The sequence below is a fragment of the Rhinoraja longicauda genome, chromosome 32 (assembly GCF_053455715.1).
Source record: "Rhinoraja longicauda isolate Sanriku21f chromosome 32, sRhiLon1.1, whole genome shotgun sequence".
Classification (NCBI taxonomy): Eukaryota; Metazoa; Chordata; class Chondrichthyes; order Rajiformes; family Arhynchobatidae; genus Rhinoraja; species Rhinoraja longicauda.
This window is the reverse complement of record NC_135984.1, coordinates 28,046,354-28,071,896: the sequence shown is the minus strand read 5'-3', so window position 1 is coordinate 28,071,896 and position 25,543 is coordinate 28,046,354. Positions and strand designations below refer to the sequence as shown.

General features: G+C 47.9%; 1 protein-coding gene across 5 annotated transcripts; it reads left to right on the top strand.

Annotated features, from left to right (window-relative positions):
- On the top strand, positions 1-21,117 carry LOC144608716 (NACHT, LRR and PYD domains-containing protein 3-like). Of its 5 annotated transcripts, XM_078426742.1 has the most exons (12): positions 1-272; positions 398-580; positions 3,771-3,803; positions 4,430-4,720; positions 10,847-11,010; positions 11,244-11,415; positions 11,517-11,582; positions 12,429-14,154; positions 16,155-16,241; positions 19,974-20,144; positions 20,591-20,758; positions 20,895-21,117. In XM_078426742.1, the coding sequence occupies exons 4-12, from the start codon at positions 4,447-4,449 to the stop codon at positions 20,980-20,982; spliced, it is 2,916 nt and encodes a 971-aa protein (XP_078282868.1). In that variant the 5' UTR covers positions 1-272; positions 398-580; positions 3,771-3,803; positions 4,430-4,446; the 3' UTR covers positions 20,983-21,117. The 5 variants fall into 5 exon arrangements, with proteins under 5 accessions (XP_078282868.1, XP_078282866.1, XP_078282867.1 ...); XM_078426740.1 differs by lacking the exon at positions 3,771-3,803; XM_078426744.1 differs by lacking the exons at positions 1-272; positions 398-580 and adding an exon at positions 632-748.
- Positions 21,118-25,543: the final 4,426 nt, after the last annotated feature.

The window sequence follows — 25,543 nt, the reverse complement described above, 5'->3', positions numbered from 1 at the left end:
TGCCTACTAAAATGGCGGCCGTTCCGCTCCTTTGCGTACTACACTTCAGTATAGGCGATTTCAATGGAGTGGTTCACCTTGTTCCTCTAGTATCTTTGGTACTGACTCCAAGTTCCCCGAATTTGGAGATGAGCTTCGTTGGGATAATGGCGTTGAAAGCAGAGACTATGGGAGTCTGATATTCATGGCCTCATTCTTATGGGTCATGTTGCCGAGAGACGGTCTTGATGCGACCCGGGGCCGGGGTTCACAGGGAGAGAGGGAAGCTTCAGGTGAGACCGTGTGGAGCCGCAGCTCAGTGTGAACTTTGTCGCTCCCTCTCACCACTCACCTTTCCCCGTCGACGCCCCGGATCTCGCCGAAGAATTTACTTTCGGTTTCGGTTTCGGTTTCACAGGACGATTGTTGAGGTGGAGGGCGAGAGGAATCCCAGGCGGGTGTGTGGGACGAGCGGAGCGGAGCGCGGCAGCGGCCGGGCCTGATCCTGCGGGTGTGATCCTGCCGTCGGCCTGAAGGAATCTTCGGGATGACCTGAGAAAGTCGGCTTGAGCAGCAGGGGCTGTGGGCTTGGGATCGGCCGGTGAGTCTGCAGCTGAGATAAGAAGCGGCGCATATCCCCCATCAGTGATGTCGTGGATTCGTCGGTGGGTGGGGGTCGAGCATTGTGGAGATCAACGACCTTAACGCCCAGTAGAGAGATCTCGGTGCCTGACCCGGGGAAGGACGGGACCCGGGGAGTCGGACACTGGTATGTTTTGGGGCTTCAAGTAGCGTGTGGCAAGGGTAGGATGTTTCCAATTGTATTGGACAGTGCTCTACTCGGAAGGCAGACACAAAAAGTTGCAGTAACTCACAGGGACAGGCAGCATCTCTGGAGAAAAGGAACAGATGACGATTCCAGTCGAGACTGTTCATACAGAGTCAGGGGAAAGGGAAACGAGAAATATGAAAAAGTACATAGAACAAATGAATGAGAGGTATGCAAAAGTACAAATCAAAGCTAGCAAGGATGATCAAGGAAAGGTGGAGCCCACAATGGTCCATTGCTGACTGTGGGGAAGGTGATAACGAGTGCATACAAACAGTGAAACTCAGCAGGATGGCAGTGAAACTAGTACAACGACTAGATGGGGGAGGGACGGGGAGAGAGGAGTTGCAAGGGTTATTTGAAGTTAGAGAAATCAATATTCATACCGCTTGGTTGGAAGCTGCCAAACCAAAATATGAGGTGCTGTTCCTCCAATTTGCCTTTGGTCCCACTCTAACAGTGGAGGAGGCCTAGGACAGAAAGGTCAGTTAGAGAATGCAAAGGGGAGTTAAAGTTTTTGGCAACCGGGAGATCACGTAGGCGAAGGGGAACTGAGCAAAGGTGTTCAGCAAAATGATCACTCAGTCTTTTTTTTGTTTGTTTTTTTTGATTTTTTTTTTTGAAAAGCATATGTACAAATCGAAATTTTAAAAAAAAACACATTTGTTACAAAGTTCTTACATAGCTTCAATTTTTAAATTTTTGAAGAGAGAAAGTAAAAATAAAAATATAAAACTATAAACTTGGGAAGAGAGAGTAAGAGGGTTAAAAAAAAAAAGGATCTAACAATAAAAATTAACGGGAGTAGATCCGGGAGACAAAAACCACAGCTGTACATCCAACCCCCAAAAAAAAAAAAAAAAAATGATCACTCAGTCTGCGATCTTGACGATATAGACAATAGGTGCAGGAGTAGGCCATTCAGCCCTTCGAGCCAGCACCACCATTCAATGCGATCATGGCTGATCACTCTCAATCAGTACCCCGTTCCTGCCTTCTCCCCATACCCCCTCAGTCCGCTATCCTTAAGAGCTCTATCCAGCTCTCTCTTGAAAGCATCCAACGAACTGGCCTCCACTGCCTTCTGAGGCAGAGAATTCCACACCTTCACCACTCTCTGACTGAAAAAGTTCTTCCTCATCTCCGTTCTAAATGGCCTACCCCTTATTCTTAAAAGATATATATCTGTCTTGACGATTTATTGGAGTCCACACCTAAAACAGTGGATACATTAGATGCTTTATTTTAGTGCTTTTATTGTTGGACTGTGGGTGACTGAATTTCGTCCAAAAAACTTTTTTGGATGACAAATAAAGCTATCTTGAATTTTGAATGAGGTTGGAGGAGGTGCAAGTGAACCTCCTGAAAGGAATGTTGGGGTCCCTGGGCAGTCGTGGGAGAAGGTATAGGGGGATTGTATTAGGAGGTATGGGCGGCACGGTAGCGCAGCGGTAGAGTTGCTGCTTTACAGCGAATGCAGCGCCGGAGACTCAGGTTCGATCCTAACTACGGGTGCTGCACTGTAAGGAGTTTGTACGTTCTCCCCGTGACCTGCGTGGGTTTTCTCCGAGATCTTCGGTTTCCTCCCACACTCCAAAGACGTACAGGTATGTAGGTTAATTGGCTGGGTAAATGTGAAAATTGTCCCTAGTGGGTGTAGGATAGTGTTAATGTGCGAGGATCACTGGGCGGCACGGACTTGGAGGGCCGAAAAGGCCTGTTTCCGGCTGTATATATATGATATGATATGATTGCAGGGAAGGCGAGGTCACGGCCCCTGACCCGTACTGTTGCCAGCAACGCCTCCTGGAGAGCCACTAGGGCTTATTCACAAAATGCTGGAGTAACTCAGCAGTTCAGGCAGCATCTCGGGAGAGAAGGAATGGGTGACGTTTCGGGTCGAGACCCCTCTTCAGACCCGAAACGTCACCCATTCCTTCTCTCCCGAGATGCTGCCTGACCTGCTGAGTTACTCCAGCATTTTGTGAATAAATCGATTTGTACCAGCATCTGCAGTTATTTTCTTATACTCACTAGGGCTTTCAGTGCGAAGCTCTTTGCTTCGTCTTTTTCTTCTATTGTATGTTTGGAACGACTTCTGTTGTGGAACAGTTCACCAGTCCTAATGATAGGGTGTTGGCCTTCTCCCATCAGCGCATCTCCGGCTTCCTCCTGGCGCTCCGAGTGTCCCAACACCTCTCCCCGTTCCTGCGCTCCTCGCTCCTCCAGGCTCGGCGTCCCTGCTCCGCACCTCGCTTCCTGTGGCTCTTCGGCCCCTCGCCGTTCCTGCTGGCTTTCCAGCCCTTCTCCCCGCTCGCCGTCAGCCGGGCTCCGCTTCCACTTGGCCGGCGCTCAACACCTCGAGGCTGGGGCCACGGAGCAGAGCCGTGGCCTGGTCCTCCACCTATTGCCTCGGCTCCCCGCGCCCGGCCCAGCTCTCGCTGCTGCTCGGCCTCCGCTACCGATCGGCCACTCCCCAGCTCCTCTTCGGGCTCGACACTCCGCTCCTTGTCTTCTACCGCCTCCTCCTCCAAGGCCGTCGAGCATGGCTCTCTGGGCCCTTCGCCCTCAGGCCCCTGCGGGTCGCCGACCTCCAACGCTCGCTGTTTCAGCCCCTGCAGACCGTCCAAGTCAAGTCAATTTTATTTGTATAGCACATTTAAAAACAACCCACGTTGACCCAAGTGCTGCACATCAGTTCAGGTACTAAGAAACGAACATACAATGGCACACAAACATAACAACACATACGCGGCTCGGGTTCTTCCTGCTGCTCCTCTCCCAGCTCGCTCAACCCCGTCCTTTCCTCCTCCTCCTCCTCCTCCTCCTCTTCTTCTCCCGCCGGTCGGTGGCCCTCTGCTTCTCGGTCTGGTTCTCCTGCCTCCCTTCCCGGCCGTGTTTCCCCTTCTCCCGGTTCCTCTTCCTTCGCCAGATCCTCCAGCTTCTTCCTCATTTTTTACAGCACAAAAATTGGCCTTTTGGTGGCTTTTTAAAGGTAAGAATGTACCTGTTGCATGTATTGGTAATGCATGCTGTAAGCTGCCATGTCCTCCAGGCGGCTTGAGCGACTCCCGTACGTCATGCACTTTGACCTTACGTGCAATCCCTTAATCGGGACAGGTGTTGCATCTCCTGCGGTTGCAGTGGGAAGCACCTGGGGAGGGGGTGGTTTGGGTGGGAAGGGATGAGTTAAACAGGGGGTTGCGGAGGGAATTGTCTCTGCGGAACGCGGAAAGGAGTGGAGATGGGAAGATGTTGGATCCAAGAGAATCTGGCACTGTGATCCTATAGGGATTAGCCCCAAAAGTTGTGACAATTACATCTGGTTTACCCTCAGTATGTTCTCACTAATCTGCACCATTGCTTTAAGTGTTTCCTTGTCACTCTGAGATTATGTTGATCATTTGCACTTTGATCCCCAATTTCACTGTTGAAGATAAGTCCCTTTGCCCTGGAACCTTCAAGTGGAATGACTTTATTGCAGTAATAATCACTGTGGAATGTAGCCACTCAGCGACTCGTGTCAGAGTTTAGTAATTAATAGTCCATTGCACCGGCTTAACGCCTATGTTTTTACTCCCTGTTGCATCGCCGTATATTAAACTAGTTTGTATTTTACAGATTGCAAATAAACTAAAATGGGGGCAAGTTCAGCTAAACCTGTTCAAATGGGAAGTTTCTCAGCTGGGCCACATGGTCAGTCCACAAGGACCCGTCCCACTGAAGGATATCGGAATCGTGACCCCACCCCGATAGAAGTGGGTAGGTCAGCAAGAGACAGTTCCAGTGGACATGCTCAGAGCCGAACTCCAAGGGAGGACCATCAGTCCATGGCTACAGCTCCCATTGAACTACCTGTTATTCTCCAAAATATACCAATGAACAACCCTCCATCCATTCTCCGTGACACAGGTTAGTAGGTTAGACATTTTAGTGCACGTCAATTGTGATAGCGAAATTGCTGAGAGTGTTCATTTACAAGGAAATGACATGTGGATGGGCAAAGGGATGAGGAGGGTGTTCTCATTGAAACAACAAACTTAACAAAAAGGTCTGGATAGAGTGGATGTGGAGAGAATTTTTCCACGAGTTTAGTTTTTTAGTTGAGTTTAGAGATACAGTGTGGAAACAGGCCCTTTGGCCCACCGAGTCTGGGCCCTTTGGCCCACCGAACAGGCCCTTTGGCCCACCGAGTCTGGGCCCTTTGGCCCACCGAACAGGCCCTTTGGCCCACCGAGTCTGGGCCCTTTGGCCCACCGAGTCTGGGCCCTTTGGCCCACCGAGTCTGCACGACCAGCAATCCCTGCCGCTAACACTATCCTACAATTTACAATTATACCAAGCCAATTACGTCTGTAGAGTGTGGGAGGAAACCGGAGATCCCAGAGAAAACCCACAGGGCGAACACACAAACTGCACAGACATGACCTGTAGTCAGGATCGATCCTGGGTCTCTGGCGCTGTAAGGCACCAACTCCATCACTGTGCTGCCTAGTGGGAGAGTCTAGGACCAGAGGCCATAGCCTCAGAATAAAGGGATGTGCCTTTAGAAAGAAGGTGCCTTTAGAAAGGAATATCCTTGCCAATCATGATGCCAAGTATAGCTAATCTACACGTGATCCATATCCCTTCATTGCATATCCACGTGTCCCTCCAAAAGCCCCCCAAATCCCTCTAATGTGTCAGTCAGCACCCCTGGCAGAGCATTCTAGGCACCCATTACTGTAAATAAAAGATGCGCAGCACATTTCCTTTAAACTTTACCCCTCTCACCTTAAATCTATTTTTATTTGACATTTCTACCATGGGGAAGGGGCTTTGACTAATCTCATCATGTTATAATCCCATATAGAGTTCACAGCCTCCAACATTCTCCCCCCAAAAATCTGTCCAACCTTTCCTCAAGGCAAATAGCCTGGAATCTGAGGAACATTCTGGTAAATGTCATCTGTGCCTCTCTGGAACCTTCACATCCTTCCTGTAATGGGCCGATCAGAATTTCACGAAATACTCCAAATGTGAGTTAACCAAATTCCTGTAAAGTAGCAACATGACTTCCTGTCTTTTATACTCAAAGGTCCAAGCGATGAAGGCAAGCCCTCTTTATCACTTGCTTTGCCATGAACTTGTACCCTATGATCTTTCTGTACATTATGTCAATGCTGTTAAGGCTCTTCCCCTTTACATTTGACCTCCCAAAACTCCTCACACTTGCTTGTATTAAACCGTCTGCCCATTTCTACAGTTGATCTATATTCTGCTCCATATTTTGACCATCTCCCTCTCCATAGAAAGGTCCACAACACCCAGGATTTTAGTGCCATCTGCAAAGGTCCTAATCATGCCATCTCCATTAACTTCCAAATCATTTATATGTATCACAGCATGGATGCATTGGTCACGGACCTCGAGCCAGAATAACAGCATTCAACCACAACTCTCTGTTCTCAATCCAAAGGGCAAGTCACCATGGATACCATACATTGACACAAAAAGCTGGAGTAACTCAGCGGGACAGGCAGCATCTCTCGAGAGATGGAATGAGGGTCTTTAACTAATGCCTAACTAAAATATACATAGACACCATCCTGACCTACCCTTATCAATCACCTTTGTTATCTCGCTAAAAAAACTCAAACATGTTTGCAAGACAATACCTGCCGTGGATAGAGCCCTGCTGACTGTCGGAATTAGCCCATTCTCCTGCAAATTAGATTAAATTCTATCCCGAAGAATCCACCCAATATCTTTCCAGCCACTGCCTGTACATTTCTGGATTATCTCTACTTCTCTTGTTAAACAAAGGACCAATATTAGCTAATCAGACCCTCAGAATATAGCCCATCAGACCCTCGCCCGTGGCTAACGAAGATACAAAGATCATCGTCAAATTCCCTGAAATTTCCTCTCCTGCCTCTCACAATAACCTTGGATATATCTCATCAGGCCTTAGGGAATCATCCTCCTTGGAGCTCTTCAAGGGCCATAACTCCACCTCCTTCTTGTCCTCAAATTGCCGTAGCATATTAATATTTCTCCACACTGATCTCACTGTCCTTCTCCTTGGTGAGTACAGATGCAAAGTATTTATTTCATATTGTGCCTACATCCTCTGACGCCAAACATCAATTCCCACTTAAATCCACGAGCGGTACTATCTTCATTTGATTATCATATAGTCTTGCTTACCTTCTCGTTGGTAATCTGTGCGTAAAAACCTTGGTATTTTCTTTAATCCGACTCGCCAAAAACATTTTCTGGTCCTTCTGATCAGCATGAGAGAGGTGACTGCTTTGATTCCCCTTATGTATTTATTTATTTATAAAATGTCTTGAGATTGTCCTTAATGCTGTCTGCCAGAGCTATCTCCTGGCCCCTTTGAGCCCTTCTGATTTCCTGTTTTAGTTTACTCCTTAGTTCTTGAAATTCCTCCAGGGATGCACTTGACCGGAGCTGCCTTTTCCCAACCCCTGTGTCCTTGTCATGCTTGACCAATGCCCCAATTTCTCAATCAGCCAAGTTTCCGTACGTTTCCCTGCCCTGCCCTTCACTCTAACTATAGGAAAGATTTTGTCAAGCTTGAAAGGGTTCAGAAAAGATTTATGAGGATGTTGCCAGGACTAGAGGGTGTGAGCTATAGGCAGAGGTTGAGTATGCTGGGTCTCCATTCCATGGAGCACAGGAGGATAAGGGGTGGTCTCACAGAGGTGTATAAGATCATGAGAGGAATAGATCGGGTAGTTGCATAGTCTTTTGCCCAGAGTAGGGGAATTGAGGACCAGAGGACAAAGGTTCAAGGTGAAAGGGAAAAGATTTAATATGAATCTGAGGGGTAACTTTTTCACACAGAGGGTGGTGGGTGTATGGAACAAGCTGCCAGACTAGATCGTTGAGGCTGGGTCTATCCCATTGTTTAAGAAACAATTAGACAGGTACATGGATAGGGCAGGTTTGGAGGGATATGGGCCAAGCGCTGGCAGGTGGGACGTGTGTGGCTGGGACGTTGTTGGCCGGTGTGGGCGAGTTGGGCCGAAGGGCTCCTCTCCCTCTCTCCCCCCTCCCCCTCTCCCCCCATCCCCCTCTCTCTCCTCCCCTCCTCCCCTCTCCCCTCCCCTCTCTCTCTTCCTCTCTCTCCCCAACCCCCTCTCTTTTGCTCTCTCTCCCTCCCCTCCCCCTCTCTCCCTCTCCTCTCTCTCTCCCTCTTCCCCCTCTCTCCCCATCTCTCTCTCTCCCCCTTCCTCTCTCCCACCTCCTCCCCCTCTCTCTCCCCCTCCCCCTCTCTCTCCCCCTCCCCCTCTCTCTCCCCCCTCCCTCTCTCTCCTCATTCTCTCTCCCTCTCTGTTTCTCTCTCTCTCTCTCTCCGTCTCCCTCTCTCCCCGACCCTCTCTCTCTCCGTCTCTTTTTCCCTCTCTCCATCCCTCACCCCCTCTCTCCTTCTCTCTCCCTCACCTCCCCCTCCCTTACCCCCTCTCTCTCCCTCTCCCCCTCTCCCTCCCCTCTCTCTCTCCCTCCCCTTTTTTTTCTTTTTTTCTTTATTCAGCACAATCACATGATACAACAGATCAAAACCACAATCAGAGATTACAAAACATCAGGTAATCATTATAATACAACATTGCCTTCATTATTTACAATGCTCTCAACCCCCCGCGGTGACCAGCGTTCACGGAAGGCCTCCCGAGTCCCCGTGGTCTCCGCGTGTTCCCTCTCTAGGGACACGCGCGCACGGACGTAGGCCCGGAAGAGGGGGAGGCAGCCCACTCTGGCAAGGCCCAAGAGCAAACCGACAGGGAAATCCCACCCTCCTGACCGGCCCTTCCCACTCCCAGCCCCGAGCCCAAACACCAGGATCGTAGGACTGAAATGCAGCCAAAACTTGAGGAGCAACCCCTTCAGATACTGATACAGGGGCAGCAACCTCACACACTCCATGTACACGTGGAACACGGACTCTTCCTCGCCGCAGAAAATACAGGCGGCCGGCTAGTCCGTGAACTGACTCAAAAATTTATTACACACAACGGCTCTGTGCAACACTCTCCACCCCAGGTCCCCGATGTAAAGGGGGAGGACACCCTTGTAGAGAGACCTCCACTGGGGACCTCTCTCCCTCCCCTCTCTCTCTCCCTCCCCTCTCTCTCTCTCTCCCCCCTCTCTCTCTTCCTCTCCTTCTCCCTCTCCCTCAACCAAGTTGTATTGATGGTGAGGAGTTGTTCAGGCTGTGTTTATTTGTTTTTTTCACTGTGCTTTTTAAAAAAATGAACACACCAGCCTATCAGCATCACCATATTGCTCAACTTCTCCCTGCCCTTTCTTCCTTTGATCTTACTGGCGTTCACCGAGACTCTCCCAACACTCTTCCATATGCGATCATAATACACTGGTTGTCATCTTCCCCCTCCACCGCCACTCGAATTTCAATCCTCCCGAGTAGCACTAGCGAACTTCCCTGCAATGATTGTGGTCCACCTCCAATTCTTGTACAATCCTCCTCTCTTCTAAAGGACAGCTCTGCCCCAGGAAAGATCCCAATAGTCCAAGTTTCGGAACCACTGTTCCCTGCACCAGCTCCTCAGCCACGCATTCATCTGTCCTTCCTATTCCTACCGTCATTAACATGTGGCATCAAATGGCAATTCGCACACAACCACTTCTGGCTGTTCACACTCCACTTTGAGAATATTGTGAAAGTTGTCAAGTCAGATAACACAGAACCAGGAGCTTTGGTATGACCTGCACTTTTCAAACACCTGTCGACACTCATCCCATTTGCCAGCACTTTGCCCGGAATGTTCTACGCATTGTCAATTCCAGTGCTTGTAGAGTTCTTTCCTCAACATCTGAGACTATCTGTCTCCAACGGGCCTCATGTAGTTTAATCAAGTTCCCAACTAATTGTTGCATCGTATTTATCCTTGTCCTCTAATCATCCTACCGTATCTCAGACCTCTGCTAAGCTGGGAGCGGGATGTTGGTAGTTTCTCACATCTACCAGAACAATGTTATTCATGATTTTGTAAACTTCTGTCCCCCTCAGTCTCCACCTTTTCAAGAACATGAAACTTTGTCTATCCAGCCTCAGCTCATAGCTGAAACCAATCTCTTACCATCCAGTGACTCTCTCTGGCCTCCTGTGAATCTTTGCCACTCTGTCCACTTCAGTTGCTACTTTAGGAATAATTGATGGCTCTTAAGTCACGCGTAGGAAAGATTAAGTCAGATGGGAGGATTTTGTTCCTCAGGAACAGCAGGGAACCGGGTTTGTTACATACCACAGTCACGTTTGCTTCTCCTCGCCTTTCACTTGTATATATACCATGATGTTAATTCAACTTTCAAGCAGCAAAGTGGCTAACAAGAGACCAGCAGCCTTGGTCCGCTGCATGCCAGGTGCTGACCTCGGTGGTTCCAGGTGAAGCTGGTGACAGATAGACACAAAATGCTGGAGTAAATCAGCAGGTCACGCAACACGTAAAGGAATAGGTGACGTTTCCGGTCAAGACTCTTCTTCAGTCTGAAGAAGGCTCTTGACGCGAAACATCATCTATTCCTTTGCTCCTGAGATGCCGCCTGACCCACTGAGTTACTCCAGCATTTTGTGTCTATCCTCGGAATCTGCGGTTCCTTCCTACACATGAAGATAGTGACAGCTGGGTGACAAAGAAGGTGATCGTAGAGAGGCTGGAAGGGGTGCTCTGCAGATCAAGTACATGGATAGGGATGGTTTCAAGGGATATGTCCCTAATGGAACAAACTTAAATAAGGCATCTTAGTCGACATGGACAAGTTGTGCCGAAGGGCCGGTTTTTGTGGTGTGTGGCTCGATGACTTTATGACAAGTCGCGATGGATATATTTAATGAGGCTTTGTGAAGATCATAGGCTGTGGATCACTGAAACAGGACAATGTGCTGCTTGCGGTTGTCAGCTTGGGCTTCACGATATGGCGCACAGAGGTTTGTTGCTTGATACCCGAGCGAATGCTTGAGCCAATTTGGAGGTCCGTGTTGTGTTTAGGTTTCTTCATTTCCTTTCACAGAAAGAGCTGCCGTTTCTGAGGTCTTGGCCAACTGGGATGATTTCACATTGTTGCAGTTGACGACCATTTACCGAAACCAGCTGGAAAAGGCAATAGAAAGAGGGGTGCATGGAGTCAGCTTGGCCTTAACCACCCAGAGCCAGCTCAGCGAACGGGAGCATCAGGTGAGTGCCAGCGCACTGGGTGAGTTTGAAATATTCCAACGTTGCAGGAACAAGTGAATGTACTTCACTGTTCTCTGCTCCCACAAGCCATGCTCAGACAAGATTAGCACCCTGCGCACTGAGTGATAACCAGGCCCAGAACCACAGCGGGATCCCTTCGTAGAGAACGCCGTATCCTTCTCATGGTCTGTGCGAATCTGTCAGTCTTAGATATATCCACTGTTACTCCGCAGAAAGTTACTGAGCTCGTTGGTAAGGGAGACCGGACAGACAGTTCCAAACTTCTCCTGAACCTGGTGATGGAGAAAGGTTCCCGGGCCCGGAGAGTGATGTGGGAAACCTTTGTGCAAATACAGAACAAGGACCCAATGTTGATCAAAATACTCAAAGAAATAGTGGAACTAGGTGAGCTAATTTCAGAAATTGATTTCAGTTTTAGATTCAATCATTGCATATTATACAAAAACATACGTGGACATTTTCATTAATGAGAAATAATTTGACAGGTTTCACGCCACATCCCCGTTTGAAAATAGCCGGAGGTTCATCCGAGATTCGCTGGGTGCTGCAAGGTAAGGAATAGAACAGTTTTTCAATGGCAAAAGTAGATTGTGAATGGAGGAGAGTGGAGCAGGGCAGATTTCAACTCCAAAATATGACCAACTACCTGCCTTCTGTTACTAGTCATTTCCAATCGATGTTACTAGTCAGTGAAATCATCCCTCTTCATCTGTCAGTAAGCCCTTGTACTCCCACGCATCCGTATAATTTCCTGCATACCACCTGCTCTATTTACCTGCGTTCAGGTGACTACAGGTTCTGACGCATAGTAATCGCAACAATTTCCTATTGTATGGAAAAGCAGGTGAAACTCCAGGTAACCGATTCAGCGTCTAAACAGCAAAGTCCATTCAATTCACATCCGCCGGTCACCTGGTGTAATGAGCGCAGCAGAGATACTGACTGTCTGCCTGAAACACTCCTGGCAATGATCACGGAAATGATATCCGGCAACTGAGTATTGGAGGGGGTGGGAGTGACATCCTGAGTGAGTCCATGGAAAAAAAAACAGAGGACAAGGCAACCAGGGGCTCAATTAGCGGAGTGTAGTGATGTCAAGCAAGGGGACGTATGCACTAGCGAGGATGTGGGTGGGCGAGGATGATGTATGAACAATTCCAAAGCACATGTGTTCACATGCATTCGAGGATAGGGTGAACAGAACGTGCCTGCTTCATTACACAGCCGCCCGAATTTGGGACAATATACATTTAATTTGTGTTCTGGAATCGACTCCACCACGGGTGTGAAAACAGTGTAAAAGATATGTTCAGTTAAGATAGCAGGGAAAGCATGAAATGTGATTGCAGAGATTGTCAAATTATGCCTCAGGGTGTGTATCATTTTGTCAAATAAAGATGTTCAGCAGAAACACAGGGAAACACTCCGGGTGCAGACGGAGAAGCTCAACGTCAGCATTGTCCTGAGAAATGGGAAGGTCAAGGTTTTCCAGCTGATTGATAAATATGCTGAGCTCACAGTCATTACCACTGTTCGAGATCGGAGACTGGTGGGACATGAGATGCTGGCAGGAAGCCGGGACCATGACGACTGGAGAGAGAAACGTCTCCCTGGAATATCAAAGAAAATCCAGATTGACCAATTGTTCCAAAGCAGCTTTTTCCAGAATCAATACAAACCTGGGATTTCATCTGCAATGGCCGGTGTCCCAGGGGTCGGCAAAACAACAATGGTACAAAAGATTGTTTATCACTGGGCCACAGGGAAAATATTCCAACAGTTCCAGTTTGTCTTCCGATTCAACTTTCGGGATTTAAACCTTATTAACTGTAGGTTAAGCTTGGCGGAAATGATTCTGTATCAGTATCCCTACTTGAGTAATATTCTGGAAAAGCTGTGGGAAAACCCAGAGTGGTTGCTATTTATATTCGATGGTTTGGATGAATTCAAGGACACAGTTAGTTTTGCTCGCAGTCAGGAAGCCACAGAACCTCAGCACATGTGCACAAATCCTGAATTCTCTTGCGAGGTATCTGAGATTGTGTTCAGTTTAATCCAACACAAGTTGCTCGCAGGGTGTTCAGTGCTAGTGACCACCCGCCCCACTGCAATACATTTATTGGAAAAGGCAGAGATCAATGTGTGGATAGAAATACTGGGATTAGGTGATGGCGAACGGAAGGAGTATTTCAACAGGCTTTTTGAAGATCAGAGGGTGGCAGCAGCTGTTTTCAAACACGTGAAGGGGAACGAGATCCTGTACGCCATGAGCTACAACCCCTCCTACTGCTGCATCCTCAGCCTGGCACTGGGCCCCTTCTTCACACAAGGAGACCGGGACCAACAGCAAATTCCCAAGACCATCACCCAACTATATTCCTACTACATTTGCAATATTCTAAGAACACACAGTTGTGAGACTGAGAGCCTCCGTGACGTGTTACTTAGGGTTGGTCAGATGGCCTTCACAGGAGTGTCGGAGAAGATCATAGTTTTCACAGATGGAGATTTGATCAAGTACAATCTGCAGCCTTCCCAGTTCTTGATGAAACTCTTGCAGAGGGAGTGTACTGCCCAGAGTGTGGTGTACACCTTCCCACACCTCAGCATCCAAGAGTTTGTAGCAGCTCTCGCACAATTCCTCACTCCAGATTCCGGGGATATGGTGAATTTCCTGACTGAACTCTGCAGCACGACAGATGGAAGGTTTGAGGCATTTCTCCATTTTGTCGCTGGTCTCTCCTCTCCGGGGTCCGCTGGGGGACTGGAGGAATTTCTGGGTCCATTTCCCCAGGAAACAACATGCCGAGTGATTAACTGGACTATGGAGGTTGTGATGCGTCAGACTGGAAACACAGGAAGTGAAGCTGGTAAAAGGAGTCTCTTGAACACATTCCACTACCTGTTTGAGTCTCAGAATAGTGCCCTGGCTCAGGCCACGCTGGGATCAATGGGGACACTTTCATTTCGTGGACTGAGACTGACGCCAATTGACTGCGAGATGCTGTCTCATATCATTGGTCTCTGTGATACAATAAAACACATGGATCTCCGCAGCTGTGATATTCACTGTGAAGGTCTCCAGCGGCTGGAACGCGGCCTGCACCGTTGCAAGGATTTGGGGTAAGTTTTATTGGTTTTGACACAAAATTGTAAACTTGCCCACTTTGTATTGCCTCAAAAGAAACAAATTTAATTAATTCATTTATGGTCTGACTGTAGTGGCAAGGTGGTGCAGCAGTGCTAGAGACCCGAGTTTGATCCTGATTACGGGTGCAGTATGTAAGAAGTTTGCACGTTATCCCCGTGACCTGCATGGGTTTTCTCTGGTTGATCCGGTTTCCTCCCACACATCAAAGACGTAAAGCTTTGTAGGTTAATTAGCTTGGTATAATTATAAATATTCCCCAGCGTGTGCAGGATTGTGTTAGTGTGCGGGATCGCTCGTCGGCGCAGACTCGGTGGGCCGAAGGGCCTGTTTCCGCACTGTCTCTCTAAACTAAACTAAACTAAACTGTAGCAAAACCGATTCAACTCAGCAGTTCCCAATAACCAGAGGACCGTCCAGTATCTCCCCAATGACTGCAGCGACCAAAACTGCTCCCGATAAGATAATAAAGGCCATAGAGTTCTTTTATAAACATTTTAATATCTGTGTTTCTCACTGCCTCTGGTCTTTCCATGGGCTAGGCTTCTTATCACCGTTACTGCAGTATGGCCGGCATTATCTGTGTGTCAAATCATCCCACTTTCTGTCCGAGGAGGTAGGTCGAATGACAGTAACCGGACTGCGACTGGCAGTCAACTGGCAGTGGACGAGCTCAGCACTCCACAAGTGTCGGACGATACCTCCAGTCAGTGATGATCCAGCCCATCACGCAGCCCAACTCACCCACCCACCCACCATCAGCTCCCCACCTCTGGACCCAACGTTCTCAGATTAAGAACCAGACCGCCAACCAATTGTGCAGAGCCCCAAAGCTTGCAGGAAATGACTGAGCAAGGGAGTTCATCCAGGGAGCAGATAAACACTCCGTGCCTTCCCGAGCAGCCGGGTAAACAGGACTGCATTCCCTGTCGCTGTCCCCTGTATATGAGGAACCGCTCGGCCAGGGAACATGCGAAAACTGGCCTATTCAGATGGACTGCTCACACCCAGAGTATCTGCTGAACCAGACAGATACTCACAAATCTCAGGACTCTGGGAAATTTAGAATTTGAAGCCGGAAAATTACACTAGGAGTCCTTTAAACCCCGCGGGAATGTTTAACAGCAACAGCTGACGCCTTTTTCCAAAATGATTCACCCAAAGTATGGCACGGGTGAATGTGATGCACCGGGCATGAAGAGTACGGCATGAAAGCATCAGTTCACCCTGGGGAAATGGTTTAATTCCCACAACATGGTGGCACAATGGTAGAGTTGCTGCCTTACAGTGCCAGAGACCCAAGTTCGATCCCGGCCACAGGTGCTGTCTGTATGGTGTTTGTACGTTCTCCCCGTGACCTGCGTGGGTTTTCTCAGAGATCTTCGGTTTCCTCCCACACTCCAAAGACGTACAGGTTTGTAGGCTAATTGGCTCAGTAAAATTGTAAATTGTCCCTAGTGTGTGTTGGATAGTGTTATTCTACGGGGATCGCTGGTTGGTGCGGAGATGGCGTGCCAAGGGCCTGTTTCCGCACTGTATCTCTAAACTAAACTAAACACCCGGGATTTACACAGGAATAGAAGTGCAATGGTTCTAGGATGATTGCATGAGCTCTAGGACAATAATTCTAATCGGTCGTCAATGAGTGTGAATGAGGACGTTTCAAGGCTGAACAATCTTGGTCTTTATTTAATAAATATCGTTCATTTAATACACGAGTGACATTCTGTGAATAAGCAGGGAATAATCAGTCTGAAGAAGGGTCTCGACCCGAAACGTCACCCATTCCTTCTCTCCAGAGACGCTGCCCGTTCCGCTGAGTTGCTCCAGCTTTTTGGTCTGGTTTAAACCAGCATCTGCAGTTCCTTCCGACACGAGATTATAAATATTATCAAGTGTTTTCTGACATGTCCGAGTGGGAGAGTTCTGTCCGGGCTGGGGGTTTCAATCAGATTCTCACTCTGCTTCTGTTTAGGTTGGGGAACAATAAACTGGGAGATTCTGGAGTGAAGGTGGTGTCTGCGGCTCTGAGGAACCCCGACTGTAAAATGCAGAGACTACGGTATGTGCCAGACTGTAAGCCATCGGGGCATTTCTCTCTTCATCACTCTCCGACCACTCGCTGATACCGAGCCCAAATTGAACGCCTTTGCCAAAGGCTCTGTGTGCCTCCTGTCACCTTCTCACTCCGGAGGAACTAAAGTTTGCTCAAAGCAGCTGCGTTCAATCAACTTGTGTTCGGAGAAGGGAATGAAAAAGATCAAAAAATACAAAAGGCCAGGCAGTATCTGAGGCGATAATAACAAAGTTAACGTTTCAGGTCCCGGATCCTTCTGACAAAGTGGTTTCAACCATAAATGTTAATTTTGTTTAACAGAGACCCGGATTTGATCCTGCTCTCAGATGCTGACTCTTTGAATTTTGCACGCTCTCCCTGTGACCCCGTGGATTTACTTTGGGTGCTGTGCTTTCCCTCCAGAATCTAATGACGTGCGTGTTTGTAGGTTAATTGGCCCTCTGTAAATTACCCCGAGTGTGTGGGGAGTGGATGGGAAAGTGGGATAACAGAGAACTAGTATGAACTGGTGAGCAACGATTGGCGTGGACTTAATAGGCTGTAGGGCCCGTTTCTACGCTATCTTTGAACTAAACTAAGATATTGCAAATCTGAAATATAAATAGGAAAATATTGGAAAAATCAAGTTATAGAGTGATACAGCGTGGAAACCAGCCCTTCAGCCCAACTTGCCCATACCGGCCAACATGTCCCAGCTACACTAGTCCTACCTGCCTGTGCTTGGTCCATATCTCTCCAAATTTGTCCTATCCATGTACCTGTCTGTTTCTTAAACGTTGAGATAGTCCCAGCCTCAACTACCTCCTCTGGCAGCTTGTTCCATACACCCACCACCCTTTGTGTGAAAAAGTTACCCCATAGATTACTTTTAATTATTTTCCCCTTTAACTTGGACTTATGGTCCTAGATTCCCCTACTCTGGGCAAGAGATTCTGTGCATCTACCCGATCTATTCCTCTCATAATTTTATACACCTCTATTAGATCGCCCCTCATCCTCCTGTGCTCCAAGGAATACAGACCCAGCCTTCTCAACCTCTCCCTATAGCTCACAACCTCCAGTCCTGGCAACATCCTCGTAAATGTTCTCTGAACCCTTTCAAGCTTGACAATATCTTTCCTATAACATGGTGCCCAGACCACAACACAATACTCTAAATGTGGTTTCACCAACGTCTTATACAACTACAACATGACTTCCCAACTAACATATCAATTAGGCAGGGACAGTGGAAAGTGAAACAGTTTGAAGATGAACATCATTCATCATTGCGGAAATAGGAACTTATGAATGGGGCGGGGCAAGAGAAGGCTCACATTGTGATAAAGAGCTTTTTAACTTGAAATCCCAGTTCTTACTACAGATGCTGTCTGACCTGTTGAATTTTGGCAGCATTTTTCATTGAGTGATAGAGCGTGCAAACAGGCCCAACTTGCCCACACCGACCAACATGTTCCATCTACACAAGTCCCACCTGCCCGCTTTTGGCTCATGTCCCTCTGGCAACTTTCTGGATTAATTTTATCCGTTGATCTACAGTGTGGCAACAGTCGGGTAAAAGTGTACTTTTGAAGTAGTAAAATGTTGGCAGTGTGGATGTTTTGTGGCAGTGCGGAGACTGGGTTCAAAAACAGAATGAACGCAGGTAATCGCGGAACCCACTGCATACCGCATCCATTTCTGGGGAACCGCTTGACTAGGGGAGTTTTACTGTGGTTTAACAGGCCAATCAAGGGAGAAGGCACTAACAGAGTGATGGGGCTTTTATGGTAGCAAGCGCGGCTATACAAGCTCCAGGATGGTGACTTGGCGGGGAAATGTGGCTGACCTTTGCAGTGCGCACGGATGAAGTTACGCAGTATCCGTGTGTGTGCATGGTGTTTAAAGCAGGAGGTTGAGGTTTGAATCACTGAATGCATTATTGGCGTTCCTACAATATACAGTGCATTCAGAAAGTATTCAGACCCCTTCACTTTTTCCACATTTTACTACGTTACAGCCTTATTTTAAAATGGATTAAATTCATTTTTAAAATCATCAATCTACACAATATCCCATAATTAAAAAAGCAAAAACAGGTATTTAGAATTTTTTGCAAAGTAATTAAAAAGAAATAATTGAAATATCACATTTACGTAGATATTCAGACCCTTTACTCAGTATTTTGTTGCGGCACCTTTGGCAGCGATTACAGCCTCAAGTCTTGGGTATGACTCTACAAACCTGTATTTGGGGTAATTTTTCCCATTCTTCTCTGCAGATCCTCTCAAGCTCTGTCAGGTTGGATGGGGAGCGTCGATGCATAGCTATTTTCATGTCCCTCCAGAGATGCTCGATCGGGTTCAAGTCCGGGCTCTGGCTGGGCCAGTCAAGGACATTCACAGACTTGTCACAAAGCCACTCCTGCGTTGTCTTGGCTGTGTGTTTAGGGTCATTGTCCTGTTGGAAGGTGAACCTCTGCCCCAGTCTGAGGTCCAGAACGCTCTGGAGCAGGTTTTCATCAAGGATCTCTCTGTACTTTGCTCCGTTTATATTTCCCGCGATCCTGACTAGTCTTCCAGTTCCTGCCGCTGAAAAACATCCCCACAGCATGATGCTTCCACCACCGTGCTTCACAGGAGGTATGGTATTGGCCAGGTGATGAGCGGTGCTGCTTGGCATTCAGGCCAAAGAGTTAAATCTTGGTTTCATCAGACCAGAGAATCTTGTTTCTCATGGTCTGAGAGTCCTTTAGGTCCAAGCGGGCTGTCATGCGGCTTTTACTGAGGAGTGGCTTCCATCTGGCCACTCTACCATAAAGGCCTGATTGGCGGAGTGCTGCAGATATAGTTGTCCTTCTGGAAGGTTCTCCCATCTCCACAGAGGAACTCTGAAGCTCTGTCAGAGTGGCCATCAGGTTCTTGGTCACCTCTCTGACCAAGACCCGTCTCCCCCGATTGCTCAGTTTGGCCAGGCGGCCAGCTCTCTGAAGAGTCCTGGTCGTTCCAAAGTGCTTCCATTTAAGAATGACGGAGGCCATTGTGCTCTTCGGGACCTGCAATGCTGCAGAAATTATTTTATACGTTTCCCCAGATCTGTGTCTCGACACAACCTTGTCTTGGAGGTTTAAGGACAATTCCTTCATCTTCATGGCTTGGTTTTTGCTCTGACATGCAGTCATCTGTGGGACCTTGTATAAACAGATGTGTACCTTTCTAAATCATGTCCAATCAATTTACCACAGGTGGTCTCCAGTCCAGTTGTAGAAACATTTCAAGGATAATCAATGGAAACAGGATGAACATAAGCTCATAGCAAAGGGTCTGAATACTTATGTAAATGTGATATTTCAGTTACATCTTTTTAATTACTTTCCAAAAATGTCTAAACACCTGTTTACGCTTCTTCAATCTGGGGTATTGTGTGTGGATTGGTGATTAAATAAATGAACTTAATCCATTTTAAAATAAGGCTGTAACGTAACAGGAAAAACTGTAAAACGGAAAAAGTGAAGGGGTCTGAATACTTTCTGAATGCACTGTAAATGCTGAGGATTAGCATGTGCATCAGTCATTATCAGCAATACACATTATTCAATGTAAATTGAATGTGTTATTCCCAATTTTACTGCCGCGGTATTGCTAATTGTGATGTGTTTGGAAATGCGGGAAACTCCTATAACATTGGTATCTATTATATTTTTGAGTGCGCTCTCTTTTGTATTTCACTGATCTTCAGGCTCTATAATAATGGACTGAAACCTTCTTGTGCTGAGAGTCTCGCCTCTGCTCTGAATGCAAACCGCTCACTGACTGAGCTGGACCTAGGTTTTAATGACCTGGGCGATTCCGGATTGAAACTGATGCTTGGGGCTTTAAGGAACCCAGACTGTAAAGTACAGAAACTGCGGTTAGTACTAAACTCTGAGAAAGATTTTGTGTATACTCACTGGATATCTGACACTAAATATTGGGGCAGATCTTCTAACTGGACTTCAGCATTTCTGGCCCATTAACCTGATTTTCTTCCATTAGTATTTTGCAGACTGCGTAACCTGCCCACTAAGTAAACGCAGATTTAGCATGACAAGTCCACCAAGAGAGTCTTTAAGAACGGACAGCGCCACTCCTCCATGTAGTTAATGCGAGTCAGATGTATTGAACTGTTTGCAAGTGCGTGGTATTTTTAATTCGATATTTAATGACAGTGTCAGTTTCCACAGCGGAGAAGCAGGAGCCGGGAGGAGGGGCATGGGCCATCAGCAGAGGTCCAGCGAACTACGATCCGCGGTACATCTGTCCCAAGACCACTGTCAAGCATAGTGTGACCAGTTGCTTCCTTTCTCTGATCCGCAGGCTGGATGGTGCCGGCCTCACTGATTCTTGCACCGAAGATCTCGCCTCAGCTCTCAGTGCAAACTGCGCCTTGACGGAACTAAACCTAGGATCGAACTCCTTCACAGACCTATCTGTTCCCACTCTTTACCGCCTCATACTGTCCCATCGGAATCTGGACAGGATCGGGTGAGCCTTTGTGTTAAAGCCTCATGGAATAAAGACTCTATGTCTCCGTGGCGTTTGAAATATTAATCCTAGTATCTTGATATTTACATAGTTGTACAATATGTTTATGTCCCCTTTATTCCTCAATCTGTTTCAGGTTGAGATGGAATATGTTCAGTTCAGATGGAGAGAATCAACTCATGTCGGTGCGGGAATACAAACACAGACTCACTGTAACAATATGAACATTGCAGAATGTAAACCACCGCCCATGGAGCAAGCAAACCGTCAGATATCAGAGGTGCAGCTGCGGACCCTGCTAACTGGTCGCAATGTGTAAATTGTTGCCACTGCGCTGGCTCAGGAAATAAACAAAATCAAGCAGACAGTGCGTTTATCAAAAACAATATTTGGATATTCAGACCTCAGTGTGTTTATCAAAAACAATATTTATTGGTTTTCCTTTATCTGTAGATTGGAGCAGTGAATTAAGGAGGAAGGTTCCTTGTTGGAGGAAAGGTTGGAATAAAATATGGGAAGTCCACTGCCTCAACTGCAAACATCACTCATTATTTTTGACCAGTGCTTCTTATGAAGTGCAGAAGACAAGGAATTGCAGATGCTAGTTTACAAGAATAGACACAAAGTGTTGGAGTTACTCAGCAGGTCAAGCGTCATTGTGGAGAACATGAATTGGTGCCGTTTAGGGTCAGGACCCTTCTTCAGCTGAATTGAATTATTAACTGGAGGGTGGTAGCGGGAGGGGGACATATGGCATCTCATTCTCCAAACTTAGTGAAGCCGCATGCGGCAAGGACCCCATGATTCCAAATTGAGGCCGTGCAGCTGGTGGGGGGGGGGGTGGGGCGTCTGCTATTGCGTATTCACTGTGAAGGGGCAAAGCTGGGCAGGTGGGTGGATCACCAGCAGAGAATATCGCTAGAGCCTTCGGGATGGGTGTGTTTACCATGTTTGTGAAACATTACCAGGTCACAGTGCGGGCAACGGTTATAAATTGCAGTTACCCGAGGGGGAGAAGCAAAGATAAATAAGTAAGTTAAAACGTGGGAAATATTTAAGATGACGCAGAGTAAATCTACACCCATTGGTAACAAGGGTGAAACTGTTGAATCCAAGGGATCTGCAACATATGTGCATTGGAAAGTAGGTCAGGCAAAATATGGGGAACTCGAGTGCGTTTCTTGAAGGATAAAAGCAGAAAGGCTTCTGGACGAGAGTGGAAAATACTGGGGTGGAGCAAAGCAACAGACTTAGATGGAGTCCCCGGGCACGTCAAGAGAAACTGCGAGGATTAGCTGGCTGTTTTGGCAGACATCTTCAACCTCCCCCAACTCCATTCCCAGATCCCCATCTACTTTAAGAATATCACTGAACCCGGTGTAAAAAAAAACACAAGGTTATGTGCCTGAATGTCTCCCGTCCAGTTGCTCTGACATTCACAGTCGTGAAGTGCTTGGAGAAGCGGTCATGACACACATGAATTCTTCCTGCTTCGCAGACGGCCTTGATCAACAAAGGTTTGCCTGCCATCCCAACTGGTCTGCAGCAGACGCCATCTCCCTGCGCCTACGTTCATCCCTGGAATATCTGAATACCAAAAATAGCAATGGCAGTCTTCTGTCTTCAACGCCATAGTCCCAACCAAACATATCGCCGAACACCTGGACCGGAGTCAGCATCCATATCTGCCACTGGATCGTCATCTCCGGAATCACAGACCACAATCAGCAAAGACAGGTGATGCAACATTTACGATCATACTCACCTCCTCTGTAAGGGTGTCTTCGCAGCCTCTCACTATACTCCCTGTACATTAAGGACTGGCCAAAAGATTTTTAATGAATTAATTATTTTTATTACCACATTAATTATAGTCAGAGAGTGATACAGTGTGGAAACAGGCCCTTCGGCCCAACTTGGCCACACGTGTCCCAGCTACACTTATCCCACCTGCCTGCCTTTGGTCCATATCCCTCCAAACCTGTCCTATCCATGTACCTGTCCAACTGTTTCTTAAATGTTGGGATGGTCCCAGCCTCAGCTACCTACTCTGGCAGCTTGTTCCAGACACCCACCAAACCTTGTGTGGAAGAGTTACCCCTCAGATTCCTATTAAATCTTTTCCACTTCACCTTAAACGTAGGTGGTCCTCGATTCACCTACTCTGGGCAAGAGACTTTGTGCATCTACCCGATCTATTCCTCTCATGATTTTATACACCTCTATAAGATCACGCCTCATCCTTCTACATTCCAAGGAATAGATTCCCAGCCTACTCAACCACTCCCGATAGCCCACACCCTCTAGATCTGGCAACATCCTCATAAATCTTCTCTGTAACCTTTCCAGCTTGACAACATCTTCCCTATAACACGGTGCCGTGAACTGAACACATTACTCTAAACGCAGCCTCACCAATGACTTATAGAACTACAACATGACCTGAAAGTGTGGCTGAGGAGTTGGTGCTGGGGGCAGGGATTTAGATTTCTAGATCACTGGAATCTCTGGGGCAGGGGTGACCTGTACAAAAGGGACGGGTTGCACCTTAATTGGAAGGGGACCGACATTCTGTCAGGCAGGTTTGCTGGTGCTACACGGGTGCATTTAAACTAAAATGTGGGGGGGTGGTCAACAAAGTGCGCGTGCAGCTAACGGGAAAGAGAGTGTCGGAAAGGTCACGTTTAAACTAACAGGACAGGGGGGAAGGGAACCAATGCAAGGAGACAGAGGGCCATAAAAGGACAGAAGCAAAAGGTAGAAGGGAGATAAGAAAAATAAATCTGAAAGCTTTGTGCCTTAATGCGAGGAGCATTCGTAATAAGGTGGATGAATTGAATGCACAGATAGTAGTTAAGGGATATGATATAAGAAAATAACTGCAGATGCTGGTACAAATCGATTTATTCACAAAGTGCTGGAGTAACTCAGCAGGTCAGGCAGCATCTCGGGAGAGAAGGAATGGGTGACGTTTCGGGTCGAGACCCTTCTTCAGACTAATGTCAGGGGGGCGGGACAAAGGAAGGGTATAGGTGGAGACAGGAAGATAGAGAGAGATCTGGGAAGGAGGAGGGGAAGGGAGGGACAGAGGAACTATCTAAAGTTGGAGAAGTCGATGTTCATACCACTGGGCTGCAAACTGCCCAGGCGAAATATGAGGTGCTGTTCCTCCAATTTCCGGTGGACCTCACTATGGCACTGGAGGAGGCCCATGACAGAGAGGTCAGACTGGGAATGGGATGGGGAGTTGAAGTGCTTGGCCACCGGGAGATCAGTTTGGTTAATGCGGACCGAGCGCTGGTGTTCAGCGAAGTGATCGCCGAGCCTGCGCTTGGTTTCGCCGATGTAAATAAGTTGACATCTAGAGCAGCGGATGCAATAGATGAGGTTGGAAGAGGTGCAGGTGAATCTTTGTCTCACCTGGAAAGACTGTTTGGGTCCTTGGATGGAGTTGAGGGGGGAGGTAAAGGGACAGGTGTTGCATCTCGTGCGGTTGCCGGGGAAAGTGCCCGGGGTTGGGGTGGTTTGCGTACGAAGGGACGAGTGGACCAGGGAGTTACAGAGGGAACGGTCTCTGCGGAACGCAGAGAGGGGAGGGGATGGGAAGATATGGCCAGTGGTGGGGTCCCGTTGTAGGTGACGGAAATGTTGGTGGATAATATGTTGGATCCGCTGGCTGGTGGGGTGGAAGGTGAGAATGAGGGGGATTCTGTCCTTGTTGCGAGTGGGGGGAGGGGGAGCAAGAGCGGAGCTGCGGGATGTAGAAGAGACCCTAGTGAGAGCCTCATCTATAATGGAGGAGGGGAAGCCCCGTTTCCTGAAGAACGAGGACATCTCGGAAGCCCTTGTGTGAAACACCTCATCCCGGGCGCAGATGCGGCATAGACGGAGGAATTGGGAGTAGCGGATAGACTTTTTGCAGGGGACCGGGTGGGAAGAAGTGTAGTCCAGATAGCTGCACGAGTCAGTGGGTTTATAGTAAATGTCCGTCACTAGTCTGTTTCCTGTGATGGAGATGGTGAGGTCCAGAAACGGGAGGGAGATGTCGGAGATAGTCCAGGTATATTTAAGGGCAGGATGGAAATTGGAGGTGAAGTGTATGAAGTCAGTGAGTTCTGCATGGGTGCAAGAGGTAGCACCAATGCAGTCGTCGATGTAGCGGAGGTAGAGTTCGGGGATGGGGCCAGTGTATGTCTGGAACAGGGATTGTTCGACGTACCCGACAAAGAGGCAGGCGTAGCTAGGGCCCATGCGAGTGCCCATAGCTCAGCCTCTGGTTTGGAGGAAGTGGGAGGAGTCAAAGGAGAAGTTGTTGAGGGTAAGACAACGGGACCCCACCACTGGCCACATCTTCCCATCCCCTCCCCTCTCTGTGTTCCGCAGAGACCCTTCACTCCGTAACTCTCTGGTCCACTCGTCCCTTCCTACCCAAACCACCCCAACCCCGGGCACTTTCCCCTGCAACCGCACGAGATGCAACACCTGTCCCTTTACCTCCCCCTTCAACTCCATCCAATGACCCAAACAGTCTTTCCAGGTGAGACAAAGCTTCACCTGCACCTCCTCCAACCTCATCTATTGCATCCGCTGCTCTAGATGTCAAATTATTTACATCGGCGAAACCAAGCGCAGGTCACTTCGCTGAACACCAGCGCATTAACCAAACTGATCTCCCGGTGGCCGAGCACTTCAAATCCCCCTCCCATTCCCAGTCTGACCTTTCTGTCATGGGCCTCCTCCAGTGCCATAGTGAGGCCCACCGGAAATTGGAGGAACAGCACCTCA